Source organism: Larimichthys crocea, chromosome VI (assembly GCF_000972845.2).
Source record: "Larimichthys crocea isolate SSNF chromosome VI, L_crocea_2.0, whole genome shotgun sequence".
NCBI lineage: Eukaryota > Metazoa > Chordata > Actinopteri > Sciaenidae > Larimichthys > Larimichthys crocea.
Window position 1 is genome coordinate 11,899,242 of NC_040016.1, and position 25,585 is coordinate 11,924,826.

Genomic DNA, 25,585 nt, shown 5'->3' on the forward strand with positions numbered 1-25,585 from the left:
TTTTAGTATTTCCCACACCTACTGAGAGGGCAGTGGTGAAACCTACAGCGCAGCTATAGGGGGGTTTGCAAAGGAGGCGGACCTAAAGCGACCCCCACAGATGGTTTTTACAATGCCCGTCCGTTCCTCTAAGAACATTTTAGTATCCGCTGGTTTTAGAGAGCGACGGTACGAATGTAAGTAATAAAAAAAAGCCCACAATTGAAGATAGTATCACATTGATTGAGGACAAAAAAGAAGGAGAAAACACGTAAGGAGAATCACCAGAGATCATCAGGTTTATTCCCACTCACCAGAGGAATTAACTCGAGAGCTTTGTGACAAGAATCTTTGGTAAGATTGAACAAATCTGTCCAATTTCGTTAGATTACAGATTATTGTATTTGGCATGTTGGTTTGCATTAAGGTATTTTACCGGGAAGTAATGTTTTTCAAAACCTTTCATAGTGGATTTATTTCAATCACACAGAGATACTGTAACGCAGCTATAGGGGGAAAGAATGAATATGAACAAATATATATGAATCTGTAGCCTATATGATCTCATAGGGCACATCACGGGGACATATGGGGACTTTGTTTCCTACGTGCTGGGGGTTGATCAATAAAGAAAGAATAGGATGTTTAGATTTCCTGGAGGGAGCGCCAAGTCCAGATGTCATGACCATGTGCCTCAAGGAGTCTGACAGATTTTTGTCCGTCTATTGTCCGCCTGCCTCGTGTTAGTTTTGAGTCTTGGATAAACCTAAAAGTTTAAAGTCGCTTTGCAAATCAACAGCTGGATTAATGCCACATGTGATCAATGAATGACGCATGAGCAGATATGACTTTTGTTTGTGATGTGGAACATTTTTTTTGCACTTTTAACCAAACTACTCTTTAATGTGTTGGAGGTGTTCAAACCACATGGCATCGAGCAGATTAAACGTATTTTTTTCCATCCTATTTAAAGCGACCAAACCTGATATACATGTCAGCATTAACATAATCAGTTTGCGTCAAGACACCAGTGGCTTTAACAAACCAGTAGCAGCCATTTAAAGCACTTTGCCTTTGTTATGGTCGGCTAAATATACTTGTGTGGAGGAAGAGCGCCCTGTGTGGGAAGTGAATGCTGCACATTATCACTCTTTGTCGACTGAACCTATTACATTTGATGCACTGTGTCATAATTGAGCCTGGCAAACATGGCTTTTGGTTCCAAGATGTGTTCTCTGCTGCATGTTTCTCCATTAGTATGTGGGAGACTTCTTTTGTGATCCAAATGTGCTGATTTGCAGCTTTCTTTGAGCAGTGTTCATGTAATGGATGTGTGCCATGTTTGATTGGTATGTCCTGCTTGTCTTAGTTTCTCATGTTGGACACCATGTACCATTCCAAATAGCAATATGACATGAATTGCACATTTATTTATTTTTTAGAGCTGAAATGATTAGAAATGGACAATAACGATGAATCAACTGTTTTGTTCAAATGGTTTCAGCTGTGAGGATTGCTGATTTTCTTATGTCGTATGTTTATATATGACTTTATGAAATTATTATGGCTATTTTTGCAGTTTTATAGACCAAATGATTAATCCTTTAATTAACAAATGAATCAAATGAATCAATGGATGATGAAAATAACTTAGTTACAGCTCTTTTTATCTTCTATGTATCAATACAGCTTATATACGTGCACTAATTACATTATTGATTAAGATTTTATGAGGAACCAGCCCTTAAACATCTACTGCAATATAGTATGCAGTTTCTCCAGGTCTCCACAGCTTTGATAATAATAATAATCATACTTTAGATGTTTATATTTTGGAAACAAGTAGATGGTTTACAAGTGTGCTGAGGGTTATTTGTTTAAATCTTTGACTGACTTAGAAATCTGAATATTCTTGCGCAACATCTGTTAACTGGTAGGAAACAAGGCGCCCCTATTTGCGTGAATGCGTGTGTTGAGTGGTCTTTGTAGAAAAAGCAACGTTAATACAATGATGTGTACAAAGTTTAGAGTTAAAGAGAAAAAGATTTTGAAATTCCAACCATGGTAAGACTGGACATGTTTAACAGGTATATGAGATAGATATGCCGTCCAGAGAGCTTGTGTATTCAAGGTGGGGTGGGTAAAGGGGTATGTTTTTGACTTTGGCCCCTATCTAAACACCAACACCCTATATGGGTTTTCATGCTGGGTTTATCACAGTGGAGAGTGAGCAGATAAGCCTGGCCATGGTCAGTGACCCCAGCATGTGCCGTGATCAAATGAGCTGAGGGGTTGAGGAGGAGGTGGACAGGTGTGCACTGTGTGGAGGCCGATGTTTTATCATTGTGGGATGCAGCCAGCTGAGCTCTTCTGTCACACAGAAGAGACCAGCGGAATATCTGCGTTTGAGTCAGCCACAGTGTTAAGTGTCAAACACTCGAGAGGTTATTATTATCTTTGTCATTAAGCTCATAATCTGTGGGCAGACCTGACTATATCATGCGCTGTTGTCTATTTATATTTAAGTCACTGGAAAGTCATCTTCCCTTGTTGATATTGTGTTTACAAATGGATAAATTAAAAGTAGAGAGTACTGGTAAATTAAATGTTTCCTGGAGGCCGTTTAATCTCGACAACCGTCTGGAAATTGTCACAATAAATTGTATTTTGTTCATAATCTTATGAGAAAGTTTTTGTTTATCTTGTGGCTTTCAGTCTCTTCAAATAGCACCTTTAATCTTTATGCTTTTATGTAACTTAATGGCTAAAAAATGGTATCAACACTCCCATGAATTTGTTCCCTCTGGAGCAACGAGAGCCAAAATATGTGCTCACAAGTTTATATATCGCCAAAAAAAATTCCACAGAGAGCCGTATGTTACTTACAAGAGATGAATCACCATATACTTGGCAAGATACAAGCTCTAGTGTATAATGAATGTCAGCAATTAACCAATATATGTATATATAAGCCGGCTTATATAACTGGGCTTTGGATGTGAAAGAAAAAATACTCGAGCCTATATTGTATTTTCAGTAAACAAGTACTGATTTAAACATGTCTTCTTTTCATAGCTCAGCTGCCCCTAAGATGCTACTTAAATCCTTACTTTTGTTTACATTCCTGCCTGTTGTCTGGCAAAGACAGACATCAGTACTCTTAGATAAGTTCAATTTAATTCTGTGGAAGTGTACACAGAAGTGAAAGGTCTAAATGACGAATGTACAATTGCATTTGCAGAGCTACTCCCTGTCTTTTTTTATTTATTTATGTTCAGGCGATGGAGCAAACACATTGCTGGATCACAGCATACAATTGCACTACATTGTACAGGTGTTCCTGTGTTTGTATCCATGTCCTGTATTCCAATCATTACTCAGGATGTGTCAGTCGTCACCCTCATAACATACCTCCGTAGTGCTTACGGTTGTCTGGGCTTAAACTAATGACCCAATTAATCGACTTACCATTAACTGGAACCTATGGGGTCCAGCAAACACCAGACCTGCCACCAAGGTGCCTGGATTATTAATAACAGTAGGAGTATTGTCAGGTTGTCTCATGTTGCTTTAAATAACAGCTGATCTTAATATTCTTAGCTATAATCCTTAAGTAAACAGATTATACTGGCCTCTCGTAAAATAGGATATTATATCTTATAGCTCCATGTTTGCACTCTAGTAGTCCAGCTTCCTTTTACGATCCTTTTAACGATTCAGTCAGTCGGAGTGTGACAAGGAGTCCTAACTAGTAAGTGAGAGGAAACAGCCTGCAGATAAATCTGCATCATTCCATGAAGACGTTATACTTGATCAAACACTTTTATTGTATTAGATTTAACCTGTTTGGGATGCGCCCTCTTCTCAACCCCATACAACATCTATTCACGGCTTCAGTGGCTTCCAAATGCTTTTGAATTGTCACTTACAGTAAATGCAGAATGACGTTCAGATGTTTTATTGCATTTAAAGCTGGCTCAAGGTTACAGAGAGATATAAAAATGCTTTATATAGATAGATATAATAGATAGTTGCACTCTCTGGTGAAAATGTTATCCTTTCCTCTGGCTCAAGCGCTGACATGTGATGTAGTTTAATCAGTAGTGTGTGTGTTCTGCCACGCGTCACACTGCCTCAGTTACCGAAGTAAGAAGTAATGCAGAAAGCTAACGTCCTCATTTTCCTATCGTCGTCGTATTATTTGAAAATTTGCATCAGAGGACGAGGGTGACATTATCATGCCAGCCCCAGATAAAAGGAAACATATTTATTTGTCATATTATTTGAATAAATTATTGAAATTTAAGGTCCGTTCAGTTGTTACTTATATACTCAGAAAGATGAAATATAAATAGAAAAAAAAATCCCTTCTTATTTTAGACTTCACATGCACAAGCAACAGAAGGAAAAAAAACACTGTTTTTTTTAATCAACAATTAAAAGTTGTTAGGAATTTTTAAAAGGGTTGTAGTTCACAAGAAATTTACCATGATGAAAGCAGTCCCTTCAGCCCGTTTTGCCACTGAGTGGAAATATGCGATTCAGGTGCCGGCCGTTATCTCAGGACACAAGCATGTGTTTCTCTGTGCCCCAGCGGGCACGTGGCTGAGATGAGCTGGTGCTGCCAGGCGCTGTTGGCTGAACCTCGTGCCTGTTCCTGATACATCACCACATGGGCATCTCCTCATCTACATGTACCACTGTGCTCACCCACTGTCCCCCGCTTGTCCCGTGCCTGCCCTGCTTTGTGTCCAACTATGCGACTATGTTTTGTTTTGTTTTTTACAAGAGTAAAATGCTTTATAAATAGCCATTCTCTCACATTCATGGAAAAATCAGAGAGCTTATCATTTCACCCTCCCACCTGTTCAAACATTTCAAGTGCCATGCATGTCCACTAACTCAAAATGGCACTTTTCACTATCATGTCCCGTCAGGGCCAAGTTCATACATAGCAGTGTGCTGCTGAGTGTAAGGTGACCCTCCTGGTGCTCAGTAGAAGAGGATATGTTCATCGGGTGCTATATCAGTATCAGTAAATAGTTGAAAAGTTGTTGCCCATTATTGCATGTATGCATGTATGTATTTTATTGATAACAAACACCGTGACAACAGAAATGGTTAGTTCCCCAAAAAGTTGATGCAGAGAGGAAGTCAAGTTTTATTTTAATCCATAATCTTTGCAGCTTTCCTACTAATTGAAGGCCCTTCCTGTGAACCACACTTTGTACAAAGTATCTGAATTGTTATTGTTTCATAGTCAAAAAGTCATGCAATGAGCATTATACCAACTCCCAATGTGAATCTAAAATATCAGTATTTATACAGAAAGGATATCCTCCAGGTTTGAAGATCAGCAGACATTATTCCTTGGAACTGTATACTGCACAAGAGTCACTTCATAAGACGAGTATCTAACAAGCTGTCTTCTTCATTTTGAGGGACATGTTTGTAGGAACACATATGGCTAAACTGCCCAACTGGCCTGACATTTGATTCACTAGATAAAATTACATAGCAGAAATAGTACCAGCACTGTACCCATTTGCATACCCGATGTCAGACTTGGTTTGTATGCGTCAGAAGTTTCTGCAGAGTTTCAGTTCTGCCAGTTGTATAAATCCGGGTGAACTACTATGTCAATCTGGAAAGCTATCCTAGATCACAAGCGTCTCTCACATGGTAGTTGGCCCGGTTTTACTTTTGGTTGTTACACATCATTACTTTTACTGAGAACTGCAACAAAATTGATGCCTTACGGGTTTTTGTGACACTTGAACACCTGGTAATGTTTTATTTTACAGGTCTGTAATTTTGTGTACTAGTGTAATAGTTTCCAGTGGAAGTTTCCTGGAAAGAGTTGAAAGAAAGAATTTGGATAATAATAATATAATAATAATAATAATAAGAAGAAGAAGAAGAAGAAGAAGAAGAAGAAGAAGAAGAAGAAGAAGAATTTAAATCTGAGTAAAATGAATTCATTATGAATCAATAATTGGAAACTTTTTATCCTCCATATTGCCTGGAGACAAACATAGGTGATTTATTGTGCACTGATGAAAAGACAAAAACACATAATTAATTAATTATAATCCAAGAAACTTTTAAAGAGATTTTTTCAGTTTTTGATTTTTAATCAGTTTTCAGGGTGCTGGTTAGATTTGTTCTTGTTCTTGTTCTTTCATTTCCTGTGTTTAATACGCAGTAAATGCACAGTTCATCTTTTAGTGCCACTTTCTATCTGTAATGACTCACTGCCTTGACCAAACTGAGGCATTTCTCACTGGCTAGTAACATTCAGCGTACTGGCACGCATGAACTTCACAAACATCTTTAAAGAAATGCTATGCCAAGGGCTATTGAGCTGGTATTAGCAAACATCTACCACCATTGACAGAAATGAAGTGTAACACCATCATCTCACCCCCATATGTTCACCTGAGAAAAACATCAACATCACAAGACCATAATAATCCATAATGAGTGTCCTACTATATTTACTGTAAATGGAGTCTCGTCAGGCCCACCTGCTGTTTTCTCCTTGATTTTCCAGTACCACATCAGGCACAGTCTTCAAACGAATGTTATTCTTTGTCAATCAGTAAGAGTTGAACAATTTCTTGATGCGTGACATTGCATCGAGAAATTGTTCGACTCGTCCTCCCTCAATTAGCAATCAATTTATAACTGCTGATGGAAACACCGTGATAAGCTTCATTTTAACATGATGTACGTGGCGGGGTTTTTTTCCCCCCTCTCTGTCTCTCTGGAAATGATCATTATCTATTATTTGGTGTCGCAACAGACAGTATTGACATTAGCTTTCACGTTTTGCAACTACGTTAAGGGAACTTGGGCAAATAAAGTGACTCACTAGATAAGGCAATGGAAGATTTTTCTACTTCTCTCTCTGTACCTGATAATTGTGATGAGGGTGTTGTTCTTATTCTTCTCAGGTTCTTTTGTAGCTGCAGTGCCATGGTATCAGTGGCTCTCTATAACTATACAGTATGTATAGCAGTAACAGTGAGCTGAGAGGACACTGCGAATACAATTGAACTGCTGTATAACGGAAGCAGCTAACAACAGACCATTGTCTCTGAGTTCACTGTGAAATAGAAAAGAGGATTCATTTGGGTCACTGGGGTCACAGGTGGCAATGGCAGGTTATTAATAGTTTTGAGTTAATAGTAATGTGAATTTTGATGTGAGTAGTTTGCCAGTGATGTACCTCCTCCTCGAGCCAAAAGACCCACTCATTAAAGAAAAAGCTCTGTTGAAATGTATAATTATAGTATTGCAGTAATAACTGTTTTGAAAACCCCCTTTTCTCTGTAACTTGGGGCGTGTTGTTGTGAGTGATTTAGCATTTAATTTGATGACATTGTGCTTGTGTTCCTGAAAAAGAACGCTGTGTGGGATCTGAGTAGTGGCACAGAGAATCTGCACACTTGTGACATTAACTACACTAAAGACAAAAGCAAACAAAAGTCAAAAAAAGTCAAATAGACCTTGACCTTTGACCGTGTGGTCTGGACTTGTTTGCTTTGCTCAGTACTGAAGTTCAAAAGCAGAACAAAATTTGCCGTGTTTTGCAGCATTTTATCTCAGACTGTGATCATTTACAGCTATGGACCATTCATGTTAGTCTAAGTATTTGCCGGAGTTTCAGTGGATGAATTGAATGAGTGACCGAATGAGGTCAGATGACGGAAGTCACTGAGTCAACAGTATAGCTGAGTCATCGCTACAAAGTTTTCCAGACAGGTATTGAATATAAGGTTTGATGACGCCTATTGAAAATCATTGCTAAATGATTACAATTAGGAGAAAAAACATAAAGGCAATTACAGCCAACAAAACTGCACTGTGTATAGCTGTTAGTGTGATTTCGTCGCTTTTTACTTTTAAACACACACTAAATCTATGGAGCACGAGGATGTAGTTGACGCGTCTTTGTCAAAAAAATCCACAGTTTTCTTTCTTGTGATTTATTGAAAATCAAATCTGCATTATTTATCACCTTATATACCATATACAAAATGGCTCTAACAATAGCAATACACCAAAAAGGTGTAAGCAGGTTATTATGACTTTCGTTTCTTACAGTACATAATTTCTTTGACATCAAAAGTCACCACGAACTAAAGTTGTCTTTACCATACTAATCTGAAAATGCAGTTTTGGAACATACATAGTTAATTAAATCACACCTAAAAAATTCTGATTAATTTAATAAATAAATATTTACCATTCACCTCATCAGGGCTGTGTGGGTGTGATGTGGTAGGATGTGACTGACAGTGTTGTGGAAACAGACACAAACAACCCCACAGGATGTTATTATATCTTTACTGGAAATATCATATCATGTCATCAGCTTTTTCCAATTCAGTTGCACCCACTTCAAACCTGTGAGAAGAAACGAGACAAAACAACAACCCAAAGTGTGGTGCAAGTTTTCAATGTGTTCAAAATAATAATGTGTCTTATTTAAATAATGTCCCCTCTCTTTCTCTGTACCAGATATTCAAATATTAAGTGACTTCTAAGCATCATCGTCATTGAATACATACACGCCAAAAAAGATACTGTTACAACTTGGATGATGGAACCTGCTCAGTCAGAGATGAACATCTTATCCAATGGGAAAAGTCATGACCTCGGAGATGACATGGGTATGCCAATGAAGACGATGCTGGACGAGGATCAGTGAGTATTCAACCTTTATTTTAAATGGCTGCCCTTTGATGCTTAAATACTGGGTAATGGCATTTTAACACAGCATGTGTCAAGCACTTTTTTATACTGAGTCCTTTCGTGTGTCTGTATTAGTTATACTTGTGTGAAAACCACATCCTATTTGAAGTAAATCAACTGACAGAAAAATAGACATCTGGACTGATTTATATACATTTACCTTTGTCCCTGTGATAAGAGTCTTCCATTAATAATGACAAGGATAGCGGGTGTGGTCTGTGACATACAGTATGACTTCCTGCATAATCTTTGCTTCTTTTAAATGCATGTTTACCTTGTTTTTTGCTCGCCTCAACGGGTGGATCCTTATACAGAAATGGCACGCAGACAGTCAGGTATGTCTGTGGCGATTAGTCTGAAGGAATTTTTTTCAAACTGCATTTGTTTTGATACATACAATGCATGTGATTGTAACTACTGTCGACAGCAGATATGTGAACAATTTTCAGAGGTGGATGAACAGACCATCAGTTAACAGTTATAAATTTGCCCCTTAGATTTGACGATCCTGATGGGGGACTGGAGAATGAGGAGTTTTTGCCCAGTGCAGATGGAAAGAAGCCAATACGCTTCACAGATGTAAGTGTAAAATTTAAAGACATAAAACAACTGAAAGACCATTATATTTTTGTTGAAATGAGATTCATTTATGACATTCATTGTATGCTCCTGTCCACCCTCCCCCCATCAGTTTGAAGGAAAGACCTCTTTTGGCATGTCTGTCTTCAACCTGGGTAATGCTATTATGGGAAGTGGAATCCTGGGATTGGCCTATGCCATGGCCAACACTGGTGTGCTCCTCTTCTTGTGAGTAAATGAGTATATTCATCAATTGGTAGCCATTTACAAAATATATAAAATATATGCCAACTTAACAATCACATAAAAAGTCACTTTTGTCTCTGTGGACCTGTACCTATAGCTATACTGCTCCACTGAAGGGTGGAGTGTGTTTCATGGTTGGTGGTGTGACGAAGGGCCATGGTGCTGCTGGACACTTAGAGGAGTGGATTTATTACCCTTCATGACGTCTTGAACATATCATGTCCCATGATATCCCCACCTCTATTCATACCCTTTTTCTCAGGATCCCGTTTCCTCCCTCGTTGACATGTGCAGACCCCAGAAAGGCCATAGCCCGGAATAACCAAACATCCAGACCCTGTGTGAGGCATCTGGATAGCTCATTTACTTCCTCCTTGCTCCTTGCAGAATGCTGCTGTCAGACTCTAGTTGTCTTGATCACGTAGCTGTAGAGAGAAATTAGCAGGTTTGGCCTGCTCAGTGTTTGCCTCAGCTGTGGAAACTGGAAGTCTGTTAAATGCTGAGTAATTGGGTCAGTGGTGTTGTAACTATATATAGCTGGTGACTGGTTTGGTGTAATTAGATCACTGTTATGTAGCAGTATGTGCAAGAGACATTTTATTTACATTTACAGTTTAGTAGATTTTTCAAAGCAACCAGAATCCTCTACTAACTAAATGTTACCTGAAGGCTACGAATGAAAAAATAAATTAGTAAAAACAAACAAACAAACAAACATAGACTTGTGAGTTATGGAAAAACTGTAGGTCTGGATGAGTCAGCACTATTTGTCACTGAGTGTGATGTAGGTCATGGAAAAAATACTATTAATACCAAAAGTTTTCAAGTTTGACAAGTTTAACATTGAACATTCAGACTTCACATTAAGCTGGAGGTCGATGTTTGTAACTAGGAGTTAATACCAACCAGACCCCAGACCTCAGAGGAGTCAGTTTGCAGGCAGTTATAGAGTGGTGGTTCCCCTGTTGATGATACAGTGGTGGTATAATTTTTCATCAACACTGATTGATTTGACAGGAGATAGGTATACAGTAGGTTCAGCTGTGGCAAAGACTCAAGACAGCCAAAATCTATTTATAGTGTAGTGTAGTGCAGTTTTATTTTGATATACAGATTATCAACCAACTTTTTTCCCCCTATATTATCATTAATCATCATTAATTGTTATTATAATATACCTCGCTGTAATGTTTCCATTGCTATAAATATTTGCTTTCGACAGCACATTTTATGTTTAATCCCTGATTTCTATGAGATCAAAGGCAAGTAGCTCATTTCACTGGAACTGGCAAGAAGGATTTAAAAAGCTTAATTCCTAGAAAGAAGGCACAGGAGCCTACTTACGTATGTATTATTTCAGGTACTGATTTTACCATATAGTAACTGTTTTGACGTGTTCATAAGTTTTTGTTCATATACAGTTTTGCTCTTTGTACACCAACTTTAACCAGCAGAAAAGTAGACATTCTCAATCCTTGTCCAGCGAGACACAGAAACAGAGCCAGCATGAAAAGTCTGATGCCATGCTAAATTTTTCACTCGGGTGTCAGGATCCAGACAAGGATATTTCTTCATTTAGACAAGGCCATCACACTACTGTGTGTGTGATATTTCCAAAAGATACAAAGCTGACCCGTAAAATAAATGCTTGTTTGTTAGTTGAGGGAGGTTGGATAGATTTCAGTGGAATCTGAGGGCTCAGCCTCCATCCCTCTGCTTACAAACGTGGGCCAAAGGAAAAAGTTGTGGTTACAAGAGTGCACAGAAATGCTTAGAAAGGGTCTGAGAAAGGTGATGAATCTGGAATAGACCTCTGACCCTGTAGGAATGCTGACCTGAGACCCATGTGCCTCCGTAGGAGGACCACTGCGATTCTTAGAAAGAGGGTTGTGGGAAATATTGTTTTCATCCCTGTGAAGGACTGTTATCAATGGAGAATAATTATATTCTCTCATAAAAGACGTATTATTTCAAAGAAAGGCTCATCTTGTTTCTTGCATTTGTTCGTTTCACAGTAATGATATTAACATTTTGAGGCAATGAACAGCATCAGCTTAAATAATGTTATACAATGGCAGGACAGTGGAAAATTAGCCGCTAGAACCACCACTGCAGTTCAACTTCCCAGGCTTAGTGAAAAGGCCTTTTCCCCTCATTAATACAGAATGTCAAACCAAACAATAAATGTTATTGATGTGGAAACATGTAAGAACATGCACAATACATCACAACTTAATGCAAGAGGTTGCTTGTAATGTGTATAGAAATGGACAGAAAGGAAATGCCAGGATTATAATTATAATCCCAGAAGGAATGTAGAATTTGGTATTATATAAAATGCCATATAGTATAACAACGATGTATGACTTTCCATTTTGTGTCACAGGTTTCTGCTGACCGCAGTAGCAGCCTTGTCTTCTTACTCCATTCATCTGCTGCTCAAATCCTCTGGCATTGTGGGTAAGCCTTGTGTCATGACTCTGACTCATGACTTTTCTAAAGAAACAGTGTATCTATATATTATAGTGCAGTTATGTCATCAAAATTATATGCAGACATGAAACGCCAGATTAAACCAAATCGATGGAGATATCTGATACAGATTAAGAACCATTTAGTCAAAACTGGAAACTGTGCTCGACTTCCAGCATATTCATCTAAAAAAAAAGAAAAGAGAAAAAAAAGAGCATTAAAAGTTTAAAAGGATTAAAAGTTAAAAGGGAATTACAGTCTGACTTAAGCAGTAAGTTTGCCAATTACAAATTGTTGGTTTCATGCCAGAATGATTAGTATTACAAGGATTTACTTTCCAGCCTGCTTAACCTCTCTATTGGCTTAGACTAATTATAAGAGGGAAAATTAATGAATTATTTTATTCTATAATCTGGCATGTGACAAAGTTTATACGCTTAGACAAACATTAAAATGTTCCAAATAGTCCTTCACCCATTAGTGACAGATTTACAACCTTTTTAATATTTTCTTTTTATATAATATTTTATAGTGCCGCTCAGAGGGACATCTCAGCAAAACACTGAGTCAATATTTTTGTCTGCAATCTGATTGCAGGAATTCGAGCTTATGAACAGCTGGGCTACAGGGCCTTTGGCACTCCTGGAAAAATGGCTGCTGGTATAGCAATCACTCTGCAGAACATTGGAGGTAAGGAGCCAATGTGACATTCATGTATTTGCATATATGTCGACTGCCAACACAATCATGTGGCTTAGAGTTTATGTCCACCTTAACCAAGCACACACACACAACTATATTCACTACAACAGTAAGTATCACTTTTGTTTTTGGATATATGTCCCTATGGGGATGAATTAAGCGCAAAGAGCAGGAGACCTGTTGGTAAACAGATGCCTTCTTGGTGCTATTGGCATTAAAACAAGTTCCTCCTACTCAGTGAACAGCATGTATCGCTGGCAAACCAACCAAAGTTATGCGAATACACATTGGGGTGACTTAATACAGCAGCAGGGAGAGCTACACATAGGATACACTAATGCTCAATGACTGATTGCAAAGGTTTTCTTAAAGCTTATTCAGCCCCAAGTAGGGGCTGTAACTGCACATGAATAACCTCACTGGTGCCAGTAACTCTGTTTGCAGAGCCATAGCCAGAATTTATAGAAATACTGAGGTCAAGTTTTTTTTAACTTAGAAAGTATCCTTTGCTAAAACTGTTCTGTCACTTACACAAACATAAAATATCATCGTGACATGGCTTAGCTGGTGCCTGTTTGTTTAATACGCCAACATGTACGTCACGTGATTATGCTTGGCCACACATTTTCACATTTTCTCCGTCTTGTCTGTTACAGCTATGTCCAGCTACTTGTACATTGTTAAATCTGAGCTGCCGCTCGTCATCCAAGCTTTCCTGAAGGCAGATCCCAACTCTGAGTGAGTATTTAAGTGCTTTTCAACATCACCGTGCTGCTGGTGAAATGCACGTGACTCCTGCATGCTGTTGGCCCAGAGCTCAGACACTGTTTGCAGCGGTCAAGGGACCTGGAAAGACTATGTGGGCAGTGAATATTTCAGTTTGCACCATTCATTGATTTAGTCAGTGTGGGGGTGTAATGAGAATGGTGGCTTGTAATTGGCTGAGTAACAGGGGGCCCCATGGTTGGATGCTATCTGTTAGTTATGTATACATATAACATAAACTCTCAGTGCTGTCAACTTGTTCAGGCAAGCAACATTCACAGACACTCTGCATAAGGCCATGGAGGACTGAAGTGGATTCCAGCTGCCTGCTCCAATCTAAAAACAAACCTCGTGCTCAAAAAGGATCACAGCCACTGCAGACATCTTTCTCAAAACATCTCAGGGCCTGAAAGATTAAAAAATATCTCTTTAGAAATGTCAGAAACCAATTTCAACCTTGTGTTATACATAATGGAGACAGACAGATAATCCACCTAGGCAATTTTACAGTCAGTGCAATGCACAACACACAGAACAATGGGATAGATACTTGTATCTGTGTGTGTTAATGTCAGGGTCAGAGGCTTAGCTACAATCGAAATTGATCTATGAAATGTTATGACTCTTCCTCTCTCTCTATGTCGCACACTCACTCACTCACACACACACACACACACACACACACACACACGCACACACACACAAATGACAGCAGCAGGTGGCGTAACATGGGTGCCAAATTCCGAAGCCAAGCATAAGGACAGGTCAGCTCAGGGCTAGCTCTTAACAACCGAGACACACTGTGCATTTCCACTCAAAGCCCCTCTCCAAGAGCCATGGCGTCAGTAGAACAGAGTGGAATGAGTGGTAGGTGGGTGGGTGGGTTGGTGGGTGGGGCTGGGTGTTTGCAGTGCAGGAGTATTAGCACATGGTCACACAATGAGAAGGCCATTTGGAAGATATTTGGACTTGACACTTGACTTGGCCTGCTGTAAGACGACTCCAAGGCGACTTGTGCACAGCTAGATTTATGATGTTGATACTAATCTACCAATATTAATATTTCAGAATGATGTATGGTAAAAAAGTGACCAAAAACAATTGACAATTAACAATTAATATTTTCGTGATCACAAAGTAATTACAGCGTATATACATTATTTCTATGCATACCTGTTCTTATTGTGTACAGACATTTTCTCCTTTTCTGCACAAACTGTTTACATCACAGTTTCTATATTTTACTACCTACATATTTTATTTTTATATTATGTCATATTCTTAAAATTATTTACTTATTTATAATTCATATATCAACGTCTTAGCTGCTGCACTTCTTTATGTCTTAGATTCTAATTAGATTTTGTTCCATTTATGTGATTTTCTTTTGTACATATTTTTTATACATATCTGTTAGAAGAGGATTGAAATACAAGATTTTCATTGGCAATGGCTGCTTCAATGTAACATTTGTTATAACATAAAATAACTTGAACTACTATCATTGAAAAAAAAGTACTGGAGAGGCATCTGTCGTACCAAAATTTTCAAAATGTGCTGTGAATCTGGCCGTGTCCATGTAACAAGACTTCATAACTGGAATAAGATTTGTAGTTATGAAGTCTTGTGACATGGACTTGGCCCCCGAACAACTCTTGATTCGCAGCAGCTACATTTCATCTTACATGAGAAAGCTGATCGTCTAAAATGACCTACTGACCAAATGTTTAAGAAGGACATGACCTGTGATTCGTGTGACTTCTCACGCGTCCTCTCCTCCTCACACACACACACACACACACACACACACACACACACAATTTTGTAGAGCACTGTGTCCGAAAGCCTGTAGGGCCATGGCAGGCAGCTGATCCCACTGGTTATGTCTTGTTAAGAATAACAGGATTTAGCAACTTAAAAAGGGGGCTGTAGGACACAAAGACTGTTCTATACACAGGATTTAGGAGACAGCGGTCTTTCATGGACTGACAGTCATTTCTAAAATCTTCCCTGGAGCTGGAGCTCCTCTTATGTCTACAGCTACTGATGTTTGAGACTGACAATCACTGCCCCTAGATTATATTTGTTTTCCTAGGCATGACATACAGGGACAGGGTTTGTCTTTTATACTCCATTAAGCAAACTCGTGGTTACCCATCTCAAGGACTGAAACAAGTCTATACACATGAAGCTTAACAAGCTGTTTAACCACACACCATCTGTTTACTATAAACAGTTATGTCAGGACTGATTAGCTTGTGAAATATAGATTTTTTTTCCTCACAAGGTTGGTCACAGGGTCGGTCATACAGTCAGGAAGGATCACATTACAGGCACACATACATGTCGTGCGGGCTTATTAGGTTTTATGAGAGAGTTATGTTTTATGTATGGCATTCACGGGAGGTTTATTTAATGGGAGGACGTGTGATGCTCACATATAGCAGATGATGAAGCAGCAGTATGTCCCCCCCAACTGGCAGAGCTAAGATTGGATATGTCATTCCAACGTCAAATATTCATTAGCACTGATCTGATCCAAAACAGTTAAAGCAGTACCTTTAAAATGGAAACTATTTTTAGGCGTTATGGTATGGAGTCAGGAATGGAGATGTTTTGGGCGACTGGTAAGCAAGAAAGAGAGGGACAGAAATGGCGAACATGTGTTGGAACAAGCTGACATTGGTACTATTTACTGACCCTGTCAGTGCTGTGTTGTAAGGCTCAACTATGTCTTCCTTTTCTGCAACTGTGAACTATCACATAAATCATCCGTGTTATGTAACGTCTATTCCAGTACGTCTGCGGAGGGCAACATAAGCAGACACGTTTTTTCCAACATCCTGAGGCCAGCAATGTTCCTAGCAGGTCACTGTTGGTCTTGAACCATTTGGATTTCTAACAACCGTATGTCATGCAACCATGCGCTCTCAGACTACCTGGTTGGTTTTAGAAAAAAAGTAGTTCCATCAAATGTCTCTATTTTTGTCTCTCCCTCTGTGTACTGTGTCTCTGTGCCAGTGTTTGAAATATTGAGCTCACCAAAGTAAACTGAATGTTTCTCCAAACAGTCTGTGGTACTTGAATGGAAACTACCTGGTCATCATGGTCTCTGCCAGTATCATCCTGCCCCTTGCTTTAATGAAACAGCTCGGTGAGTAGAGCTAACATAGTTTGACCTGTCTTGTAGATCTATTAGTAATATTTCAGTCATGGGGTGAATAAGACATGTCATCTGTGTATATGACATAAACTGCTTGGACTTTTATCATGTGTTCATATTGCAAGGAGGTGACACTTTGGAGTTTGTTTGTTTTTTTTTTACCATGGATCTTCATCTTCATCTGTATTTTAACCATCTAAAGACCTAGTTCCTATGAGAGCTCAAGTAAAACTTCACTTATGTGAAAATGTATTGCCAAGAAAAACAAAACAAAAAAAATACATGTTTGTCATGACAAAAATGAAAAGGCTGCTAAGTCAAAATGATCAATATAGGTAAAAATGATCAGGTACAAAAACTTATTAAAAAAATCTTAAAGGTCCAGTGTGTAGGATTTAGTGGCATAATATGAATACACATTTTATGATCTCCTTCAAAGCATATAGGAAAAACTCTGGCTGCAAAATCTACATAAAAAGCAAAAGGCCTTATCTGGATCAGTGTTTGGTTTGTCTGCTCAGGGCTACTGTACAAAAATGGCGGTTCAACATGACGGACTTCATGGAAGAGGACCTGCTTTCACTGTAGATATAAAATGCTCATTTTAAGACAACAATAACACAATGATGATGACTTATTTTCAGGTAATGATACACTAATGAAAACATACTAATGAATATTATATTACATTCCTGCAAAGAAATCTTACACACTGGACCTTTAACTTACCATGTTTATATTTTTTATTTTAATCATGGGTAATGTTTTGTCCATGGAAATGGGAATGAGTTATAGTTTTTGTTCCTGTCTTCTAATATTAACAGACCTTGTACTTGTACTGGAATATCATCATCTTTTTTTCTTTTTTTTTTAAAGCTTTGTTGTGAAGCCTGTTAACATTTCGTTCCTTAAACTTCAGTTAATTTGAAGTAATTTGAAAAGTATTTTTGCATTTTACGGTTAACTCTAATGTGCTTACCTAACACACACGCCGTAAGTTTGCCAAATTCTTCACGAATTCACAAAACATTTTGTATCTTCAGGATGTTTTATTTTGACTTTGAGCCAACTTAGATAATGACATTTCGATGGAGTCAAGCAGTTAAGTGTGTGTCTTTTTATCCTACCACTGGCAGTGGAAACAGCAGGTGCCCAATTAGACTTCATTTTCACTGAGCTTTTTATTACTGCATGAAATATGCATGCTCTTTCTGGTCTCATAATGCTTTAAGAGCATTGTGATGGGGGCACTTTTGGGGTGTTTTTTAGCAGAAGCCTCATTAAAACAGTAAACTTTCTGGACTTTTCAAGTAACTAATACAGCCTACAAAAGTCCCACAAAACACCCAAAGGCCAGATGGATCAGTTCGGTTTAAATAGCTCTAACATTAACAGTCTCTTTCGTTTTTGTTTTTTTTAGGTTACCTTGGCTATACCAGTGGATTTTCTCTCAGCTGCATGGTGTTTTTTCTCAGTGCTGTAAGTTGTTTCAGCTCACATAGTGGCACACCATCACAGTGACTCTTTATTAGGAGCCTCATTTGTTCTGGCATGTCATCTTGGCACACACGTTATTCACTTTTCCGCCTTCGTCTCTTTCCCACCCTCGTCTCTGTTTTCAGTGATAGGTGGCTATGTTTGATAAGGCGAATATAAAAGCTGCTTAGACACATCAAAGGTTGAAAGTAAAGCTTAAGTACTTTGAAGCTGAGTCACACTAATCCGATGCGAAATGGCTTTTTTGAGCTTGGCAGGGAATATTGAGAGCCCTTGTTTACTGATACATCCTCTTATCCTTATGTCTCATCTTTGATTATGCCCTACCATTTTCCCTTCTTGCACATCTCTCTGCAGGTTATCTATAAGAAGTTTCAGATTCCTTGTCCATTTGAGGAGTTCTCAGCCAACAGCACTGCTGCCCACCTCAGCCTGAATGTCTCAAGCCACGGCCACGAGTACAATAACGGTGTGGTTCATGAGGACGAGGACGCTCACTGCATTACACGCATGTTCACTATCAACTCACAGGTAGGCAGCTCTGGCCAAAATAGAGTCTGCATGTCTGGATTGTTTTAACATTAAGGCCACAAATGTTGGATTCTGCAGGTGTACTCACTTGCCTGAGTTCCCACACTTATTTTGGGAGGTTAATCCAAGAAAGTCACGTGTTTGTGTGTTCCTCACAGACGGCATACACCATTCCCATCTTGGCTTTCGCCTTTGTTTGTCACCCTGAAGTCCTCCCTATCTACACTGAGCTCCGAAAGTGAGTCACTTGTCCGTTGCCTGCAATATTTGATAACACGTCAGTGCAGAATGTTGCATTCACACAACTTTCAACTATCTGATTTTAGTCCCACGAAGAAGAGGATGCAGCAGGTGTCCAACATCTCTATCTTTGTCATGTACACCATGTACTTTCTGGCAGCTCTTTTTGGCTATCTGACTTTCAAAGGTGAGAACAGTTGTCCATGGCACTGTCTTGGAGTTTGTGTTCAGTGGAAAAATGCAAATGTTCATGCAAAAATTTAGAGTTAAAAGTTATAAATTATAGAGATAGAAGTGAGGGTTTTTTTGTTGTTGAGAAAAACAAGAATAGTTAAAAAAGAATAGTTCAAGATGACTGAGGTGAAATTAGCTATTTTCTTTATCTTAGAATGTGAAAGCTGGCAAATTATTCCGTTTAGCTCTGTGGATTAACTGGTTTAAAGAAACCATTATTCAGAAATGGGAAAAAAATCACATTCAGCAACATTCAATTACTGTTTGTGAGTTAGGGTTTTTATGGATGACGCCCTTGCTTAAAATAAAACTTATATTTTACTAAAACACACTTTTATTTCCTGTGCACAGTTTCACACCGATGACCGTGTTAGAAAAAATAATAATAATTTAGGCCAAACGGAAGAATCTACAGGGTATAATCAACTATATTTTGAGACAGCAAACAGATCAAATATTTACCAGTGACACACACAAAATATGTTAAATGTTTAATCAATGATTTTATTTTTTCACACAGTATTTTATTTTGTAGAAAATCACTCTGGTACACTAGTTGCTACTCTTCCTACACATAGAGCCCAAGCTCCCTCTTGTGGTGACAATATGCTGCTCATATTGTCACCTCAATATGAGCTAGAAGGCATTATTACTAACTATAACTTATGTTCACTTTAAACTTCAGTGGGGTATCTTTTCTATTCTTCCGCAGACAATGTGGAGCCAGAGTTGCTGCACACTTACAGCCGAATTGACCCTTACGACACTTTGATCCTGTGCGTGCGAGTGGCTGTCCTCACAGCTGTAACACTGACTGTCCCCATTGTGTTGTTCCCTGTAAGTCAGTCGTTGATTTGTTCCCTTAGTGAATATGGTATTGTGGTATTATTTTCTTATCGGACCTCCCTTCTGTATTCCTCCACAGGTACGTAGAGCCATCCAGCAGATGTTGTTCCCCACCAAGTCTTTCAACTGGTTGCGCCACACTGCCATTGCTCTCATTCTCCTCACCTTCATCAACATGCTGGTGATATTTGCCCCCAACATTCTGGGAATCTTTGGCATTATTGGTTAGTACAGCACCCATCCGGTCATTAACTCTTCTTGTTAATGTTAAGACAAATAATTTTAAGGTAAACTGCCAAAGAAGCATTATCAGCATGACACACTTAAAAGTTGTGGACAAGTAGCAAACATATAGCCGTTACAGGTCTTGTTTATCTTCTTCTTCTTATTTATTTAACGAAAGCTTATATTCTACACATGATATGATCATGGTTTACTTATTCTGTCTCTGTTTACAGACTGTTTCGTGCTGTTTGACAGGGCAGTGTCTGTTGTGTTTCAAGCAGCAGGACTTTCCTGACACTAAAAAACATCAAAAGCAAAACTAAAAAAAACGTGACCAGCTCATGTTTGCTAGCGGACAAGCTGATGACCTGAGTCAATATTATTGTCATGCTCTGTCCTCAGATTGACGGTCATGTTTCACAGGATAGAGATTAAAGTTGAAAACATTTAAGTTAAAGTACCGCCAAGGGCATCTGCTTTGACAAACATGCATACACATTTTAGTACACGTGTGGGAGTTTGTACAGAGACCACCTGAATGATACATGAATGTACAGAAACATGAAGAAATTCAGATGATGCAATATATTTAAGCTGTTTGTGACAACCTTTGTACATTTTTGGGGCTCACAAACTGGGAATTTATTTGTGATCGTTTTCAGTTGAAAAGCAACAAAAATCTAAAAATACATTATAAAAGAATATATAAATATATTTATCTGAAGAACATTCTTCCACGTGTTCAGGTGGCTGTGTATGGCTCTTCCACACGCTACTGGGGCTCCTGTTAAATGAATAAATTGCCAATATGTCTTGTTTCTTCTGACTTCAATCATCCAATCCACCAATCAGGAGTCAACAGCAAAGAAAAGCTGTTTGGCATTGGTCACAAAAGATTTAGCAAATTTTTCATGGGGACAACCCACATACTCATCCCACAAATGCATGTTTCTTACAAATGTGGCACCATTTAAAGGATAAATAATCAGGCTTTCCAGTGGTATAAGATTGCCAAGAAGCATTGTTACAACAAAGAAATAATCTACCAAACACAAACCTCTTTACTTTTTGACTCTAGTTTATATATTTATATAGCTGCACATTTTAAAACACTAAAACTAAAAGTAAAATAAAGTAAAAACTTACATGTTTTGTCCAAACTTTTTTTATAGTGCCATATGATTAGTTTTTAACCAGCCCTTTCTTTTTCTCTGTACAGGTGCCACATCGGCTCCCTGCCTCATTTTCATCTTCCCTGCTGTCTTTTACATCCGCATTGTTCCTAAAGAGGACGAACCCATGAACTCTACTCCTAAGATACTGGTGAGGCCTTGAAACATGTCTCTCTTTAAATCATAATGCTAATTTGGTGGTTGTCCTGTGTGATGCCGGTTTTTGTCATGGCTTATATTTGCATTTAATATACCTGTGTTTCTTCCCTTCATTCTTAGGCTGCCTGTTTTGCTGCTTTGGGTGTCTCCTTCATGGTAATGAGTTTGAGCTTCATATTCATCGACTGGACAACAGGGGGCGGTCATGCTGCAGGAGGCCACTAGATGCTGCTTCAGTGTGTGTGTGTGTGTGTGTGTGTGTGTGTGTGCATGTATGTGAGAGCGTTGGAAAGGGGGGAAACAAACTGGCCAATGTGAGGGGAGCACTATCACTATCAGTGGGAACACACTACAGGGCTGCCCAGAACAGAAACTGGGGTTTGTAACAGTATAAAATATTCAGTATAGTATGTCGGTTGGAATAACAGTGATATTAATCAAGTTAAATTAACTTTTTTTGACTGTAACTTAACACGTATCTGAACAAAATCATTTCATAATAACGTTCTATAATTTTAAGTTTAACATAGTGCAATAGTTATGCAATTTTTATGAATAATCAGGACTGAACAGGGTTTGTGAGTCCGTCCATGATGGTGAAATGGTCCTTTATATTGTTTCTTCCTCCTTATTTACACACAAGCAACAGCAGCTGGTACTGTACAGAAAAAGAAGGCATGAATGTCTACTAGGCTAAAGAGAGGAAGGCACCAAGATATACATGAGAGATGGTTAAATAACTAAAACATAAATTATTTTTTCACAAATTATTATTTTCCACAAAACGCACAAAAGAGGACAGTCAGATGATTTCATCCTGTACCAGCAGCACTCTGAACTGTTTCTCACATTGTAATATAACTACAAAAAAAAAAAAAAAAACGTAAGGCCTTAAAAATGCAGGTGACTTTTCATGATCTGTCAACTGCCAGAGTTTTTATGTAGTTTATCTTACAGTCTAAGCTTTTGTTCCAGATCAGCTAACGTTCTACAGAAACCCCGGTGCCTTTCAGCGTTTGGAACAGCACACAAACAGTAAAGACAGGAGTATATATTTATTTAGCTGTTATATCTGTTTTTAATTTCAAAATATTTATCGAGTTTATATGATGAAGTTAATGATCCAAATACATTATCAGGTTTTTGATTAAGCTTACAGTATGTAGTCGACGGAAGGTGTTGTGACTGATGATATTTTTAAAGGACCAGTGTGTAAGATTTAGTGACATCTAGTGGTGAAGTTGCAGATTGTGTCTAATTGAATCCTGCAAAAAGCCCCATTTAGAGCCAGTGTTTGGATTGTCTGTTCAGGGCTGCTATAGAAACACGATAGTCGATGTTGTTGAATGATGGTTATTTTCACATGATTATTATTCATGATCATATTCTGCCAATAGATTATCCTGAATCTTACCCTCTGCACCTTTAAATACCTTAAACACAATGCTTGATTAGGATTTCAAACCTCGCTTTGTAAAAAATTTTAGCACCTAATATTAGTCAAACTGTGACCTTGAATATAAACCAAGTACAGCTTAAGTTAATCCTTACAGTTCACCTTTGGGCTTCAATCATTAATCTCTTAAACTCTTGATCCCCCTTTAAACTTTAAACTTTTATAAATTCAGCAATTATTTTTTCTACACCATAATATCACATATCTTGTATCTAGGTATTTTAACACTTTATTGATGTTTATGATGGAAAAAAAATGTTTTTGAACTCTTTTCTGCTCTGGAAACTTAAATGAAAGGAATAGTTTGACATTTTGAATTGAGAAATACCTGTATTCACTGTCTTGCCAAGCATTAGATGAGAAGGTTGATACCATATGTGTAACTCATATGTGTATGTGATGAACAACTCTAGACATTTAGCTTAGTTTAGCTTAGCATAAAGACTAAAAGCAGGGGGGGAAACAGCCCAAAGGTTAAAATATCTGCCTACCAGCACCTCTAAAGCTCACTAATTTACACTTTCTTTCTCATTTTATAAAATCCATCGTCTCACAACCAGCAGACTTCACTCTTCTTGAGTAAGTGAGAAAATATGGTGTCTAACCACACATACAGTTTTGGTTGTCCAGGTTTAGAAATATATTATATGGACAATATGGACACCAAAGCAATGTGCGCATCTCAAAACATAATAAAACAATAAAACAAAGGGTACATTAGGTATATATATTTTTTTAAATTTGGGTGGAGCCACCTGAGCTCTGTGCATTTGAACAATGCCTACATGAAATTTGTGAAGATGAACCTGCTGGTGGGTCTGGTAGAGTTTAACAAGTTAATTTTTTTTATCAATTTGAAGATGTATTATGCTTTTTTTGATTCTGTCGTAATGTATTTGCTGTACTGGTTTGTAGTATTTCGATCTGCTTTCACCCGTGTTAAGTATTTAGACTTGACTTAATGTTTTGCATGCCATTATGTCCCACATGTCCTGTAGTCGGTATAGTTAACTGCACAATAACGGAGAATTTCCTGCTTACACCGTCATAAATGTTATTAATTTGGCATCTTAAAGTGAAGTGTATTGAAGTCCCATTCTGTGCTATAGTCATTATAGTGTTATATTAGTATTATGAAGCCTTTCTTAGAAAATTCTACATGGAATAATAATTTGTGTCTCTTAGTGATGATGCATTTGTTTCAAGCTTAATTTTTGGGATGTCAATGGATACTCGAGTAGTTCTTCAGGTGAATTTTGCATCCCACTATAGCACTAACAACCTGCAAGGAGCATTTTTAATATATATAAATATATATCACAAATTAACAAGCTTAAACACAGCACAATATACATGAATACTTGCTGCTCTTATACCCAAAGATGGTTTTATATTGTATCGCCACTCTCAGGCTTCGGAAAAGTCCTGAGTAAATCTTCTCTCATCTTATTTATACATTACTCTATTTTGTGTTTGTTTAGCAGTTTTGATTCCTGATTTTTACAGATAAATTATGAACAACAGCAGAGGAAATATTGAGTGCACATATTCACCTCTGTCCCTTGCTTTTCTACATGTATTTGCAGTGGTTATTGTGGTGTAAATGAAGGTTTAGTTTAGTTTTGTCATATTTAGTGAACAGAGTATTTCTTCACTTTAAGGGATCATGCCAAAATAACAACTGACTACCTACTGCTTTGAAATGCCTTTAGCTTTTAAACAGGTACCACAGTTTTAATTAATACCAGATACGTATATCAAATATGCATTTTTAATGTATCTAAAGAAATCTATGTGATATTTTATTATAGCTGTTGTTCAGACACAAATCTATGGACACGACACAACTATAAAACTATAATAAGATATATGAATTTTGGTGAATAAGACGTGGCTTTATATAAATAATGTATATAAATGTAAACCTTTTATATTTGTGATGCATATTTACAGTAGCTTATAAAGTGTAAATAGCAGGGACAGTTTTAGTTTGGCAATAAAATAATTGTAGATGTTTTTACATTGTCTCTGTTGTCATCATTTCCCTTTACTAAACTAACTCATATTTAAGCAGCATGCGCAAATGGACAAATCCCACCCACTTCTATTATCTTTTTTGTGTGATACAATTAATTTGTCTGCCATGGATTTTATACATTCAACAGATAGTTACACATTTGATTAAGGTCGTCATATTTTATTTTATTATTGTACGTGGTTAAAAGAAGACTTTATCTATTTCTGGTCAGTGTTTTTATCATCTCTGTCAAGGCCAAGTTGTGTTTACAAAGAAACACTAAACCTGACCTTTAGGTCATCATCATCCATTACTGCTGACCTTGTTATGTCAACATCCTGCAGTTTTTTGGATGGAAATAAAGGACTTACAATCACAATGTAGCTAAATATAAATATTAAAAAAACAAAAACAAAACAATTCATTTTATTTTCACCCTCTAATTTTTGAAATATTTATTTTACTATTTTAACTGTTGTTTACTGTTTGTTTTGGTCTGTAAAACACTCTCAGCTGTATTTATTGCATGAAAAGTGCTTTGC

General features: G+C 37.8%; 1 protein-coding gene across 2 annotated transcripts; it reads left to right on the forward strand.

Annotated features, from left to right (window-relative positions):
• slc38a3b (solute carrier family 38 member 3b) lies at positions 1–25,046 on the forward strand. Of its 2 annotated transcripts, XM_019261330.2 has the most exons (17): positions 2–333; positions 8,506–8,691; positions 9,054–9,074; positions 9,237–9,318; positions 9,431–9,546; positions 11,951–12,024; positions 12,634–12,726; positions 13,395–13,476; positions 16,575–16,657; positions 18,087–18,145; positions 18,521–18,694; positions 18,853–18,932; positions 19,021–19,121; positions 19,881–20,005; positions 20,094–20,238; positions 21,459–21,562; positions 21,691–25,046. In XM_019261330.2, the coding sequence occupies exons 2-17, from the start codon at positions 8,585–8,587 to the stop codon at positions 21,793–21,795; spliced, it is 1,551 nt and encodes a 516-aa protein (XP_019116875.2). In that variant the 5' UTR covers positions 2–333; positions 8,506–8,584; the 3' UTR covers positions 21,796–25,046. The 2 variants fall into 2 exon arrangements, with proteins under 2 accessions (XP_019116923.2, XP_019116875.2); XM_019261378.2 differs by lacking the exon at positions 9,054–9,074 and having other exon boundaries at positions 1–333.
• The last annotated feature ends 539 nt before the right edge of the window (positions 25,047–25,585 follow it).

Excerpts from the sequence above, each read along its gene's own strand:
- slc38a3b (XM_019261330.2), top strand. The coding sequence starts at position 8,585 with ATGATGGAACCTGCTCAGTCAGAGATGAACATCTTATCCAATGGGAAA. Across the intron at positions 12,025-12,633 it reads CAAATCCTCTGGCATTGTGG|GAATTCGAGCTTATGAACAG; the intron begins GTAAGCCTTGTG and ends ATCTGATTGCAG. Across the intron at positions 20,006-20,093 it reads TCCCCATTGTGTTGTTCCCT|GTACGTAGAGCCATCCAGCA; the intron begins GTAAGTCAGTCG and ends ATTCCTCCACAG.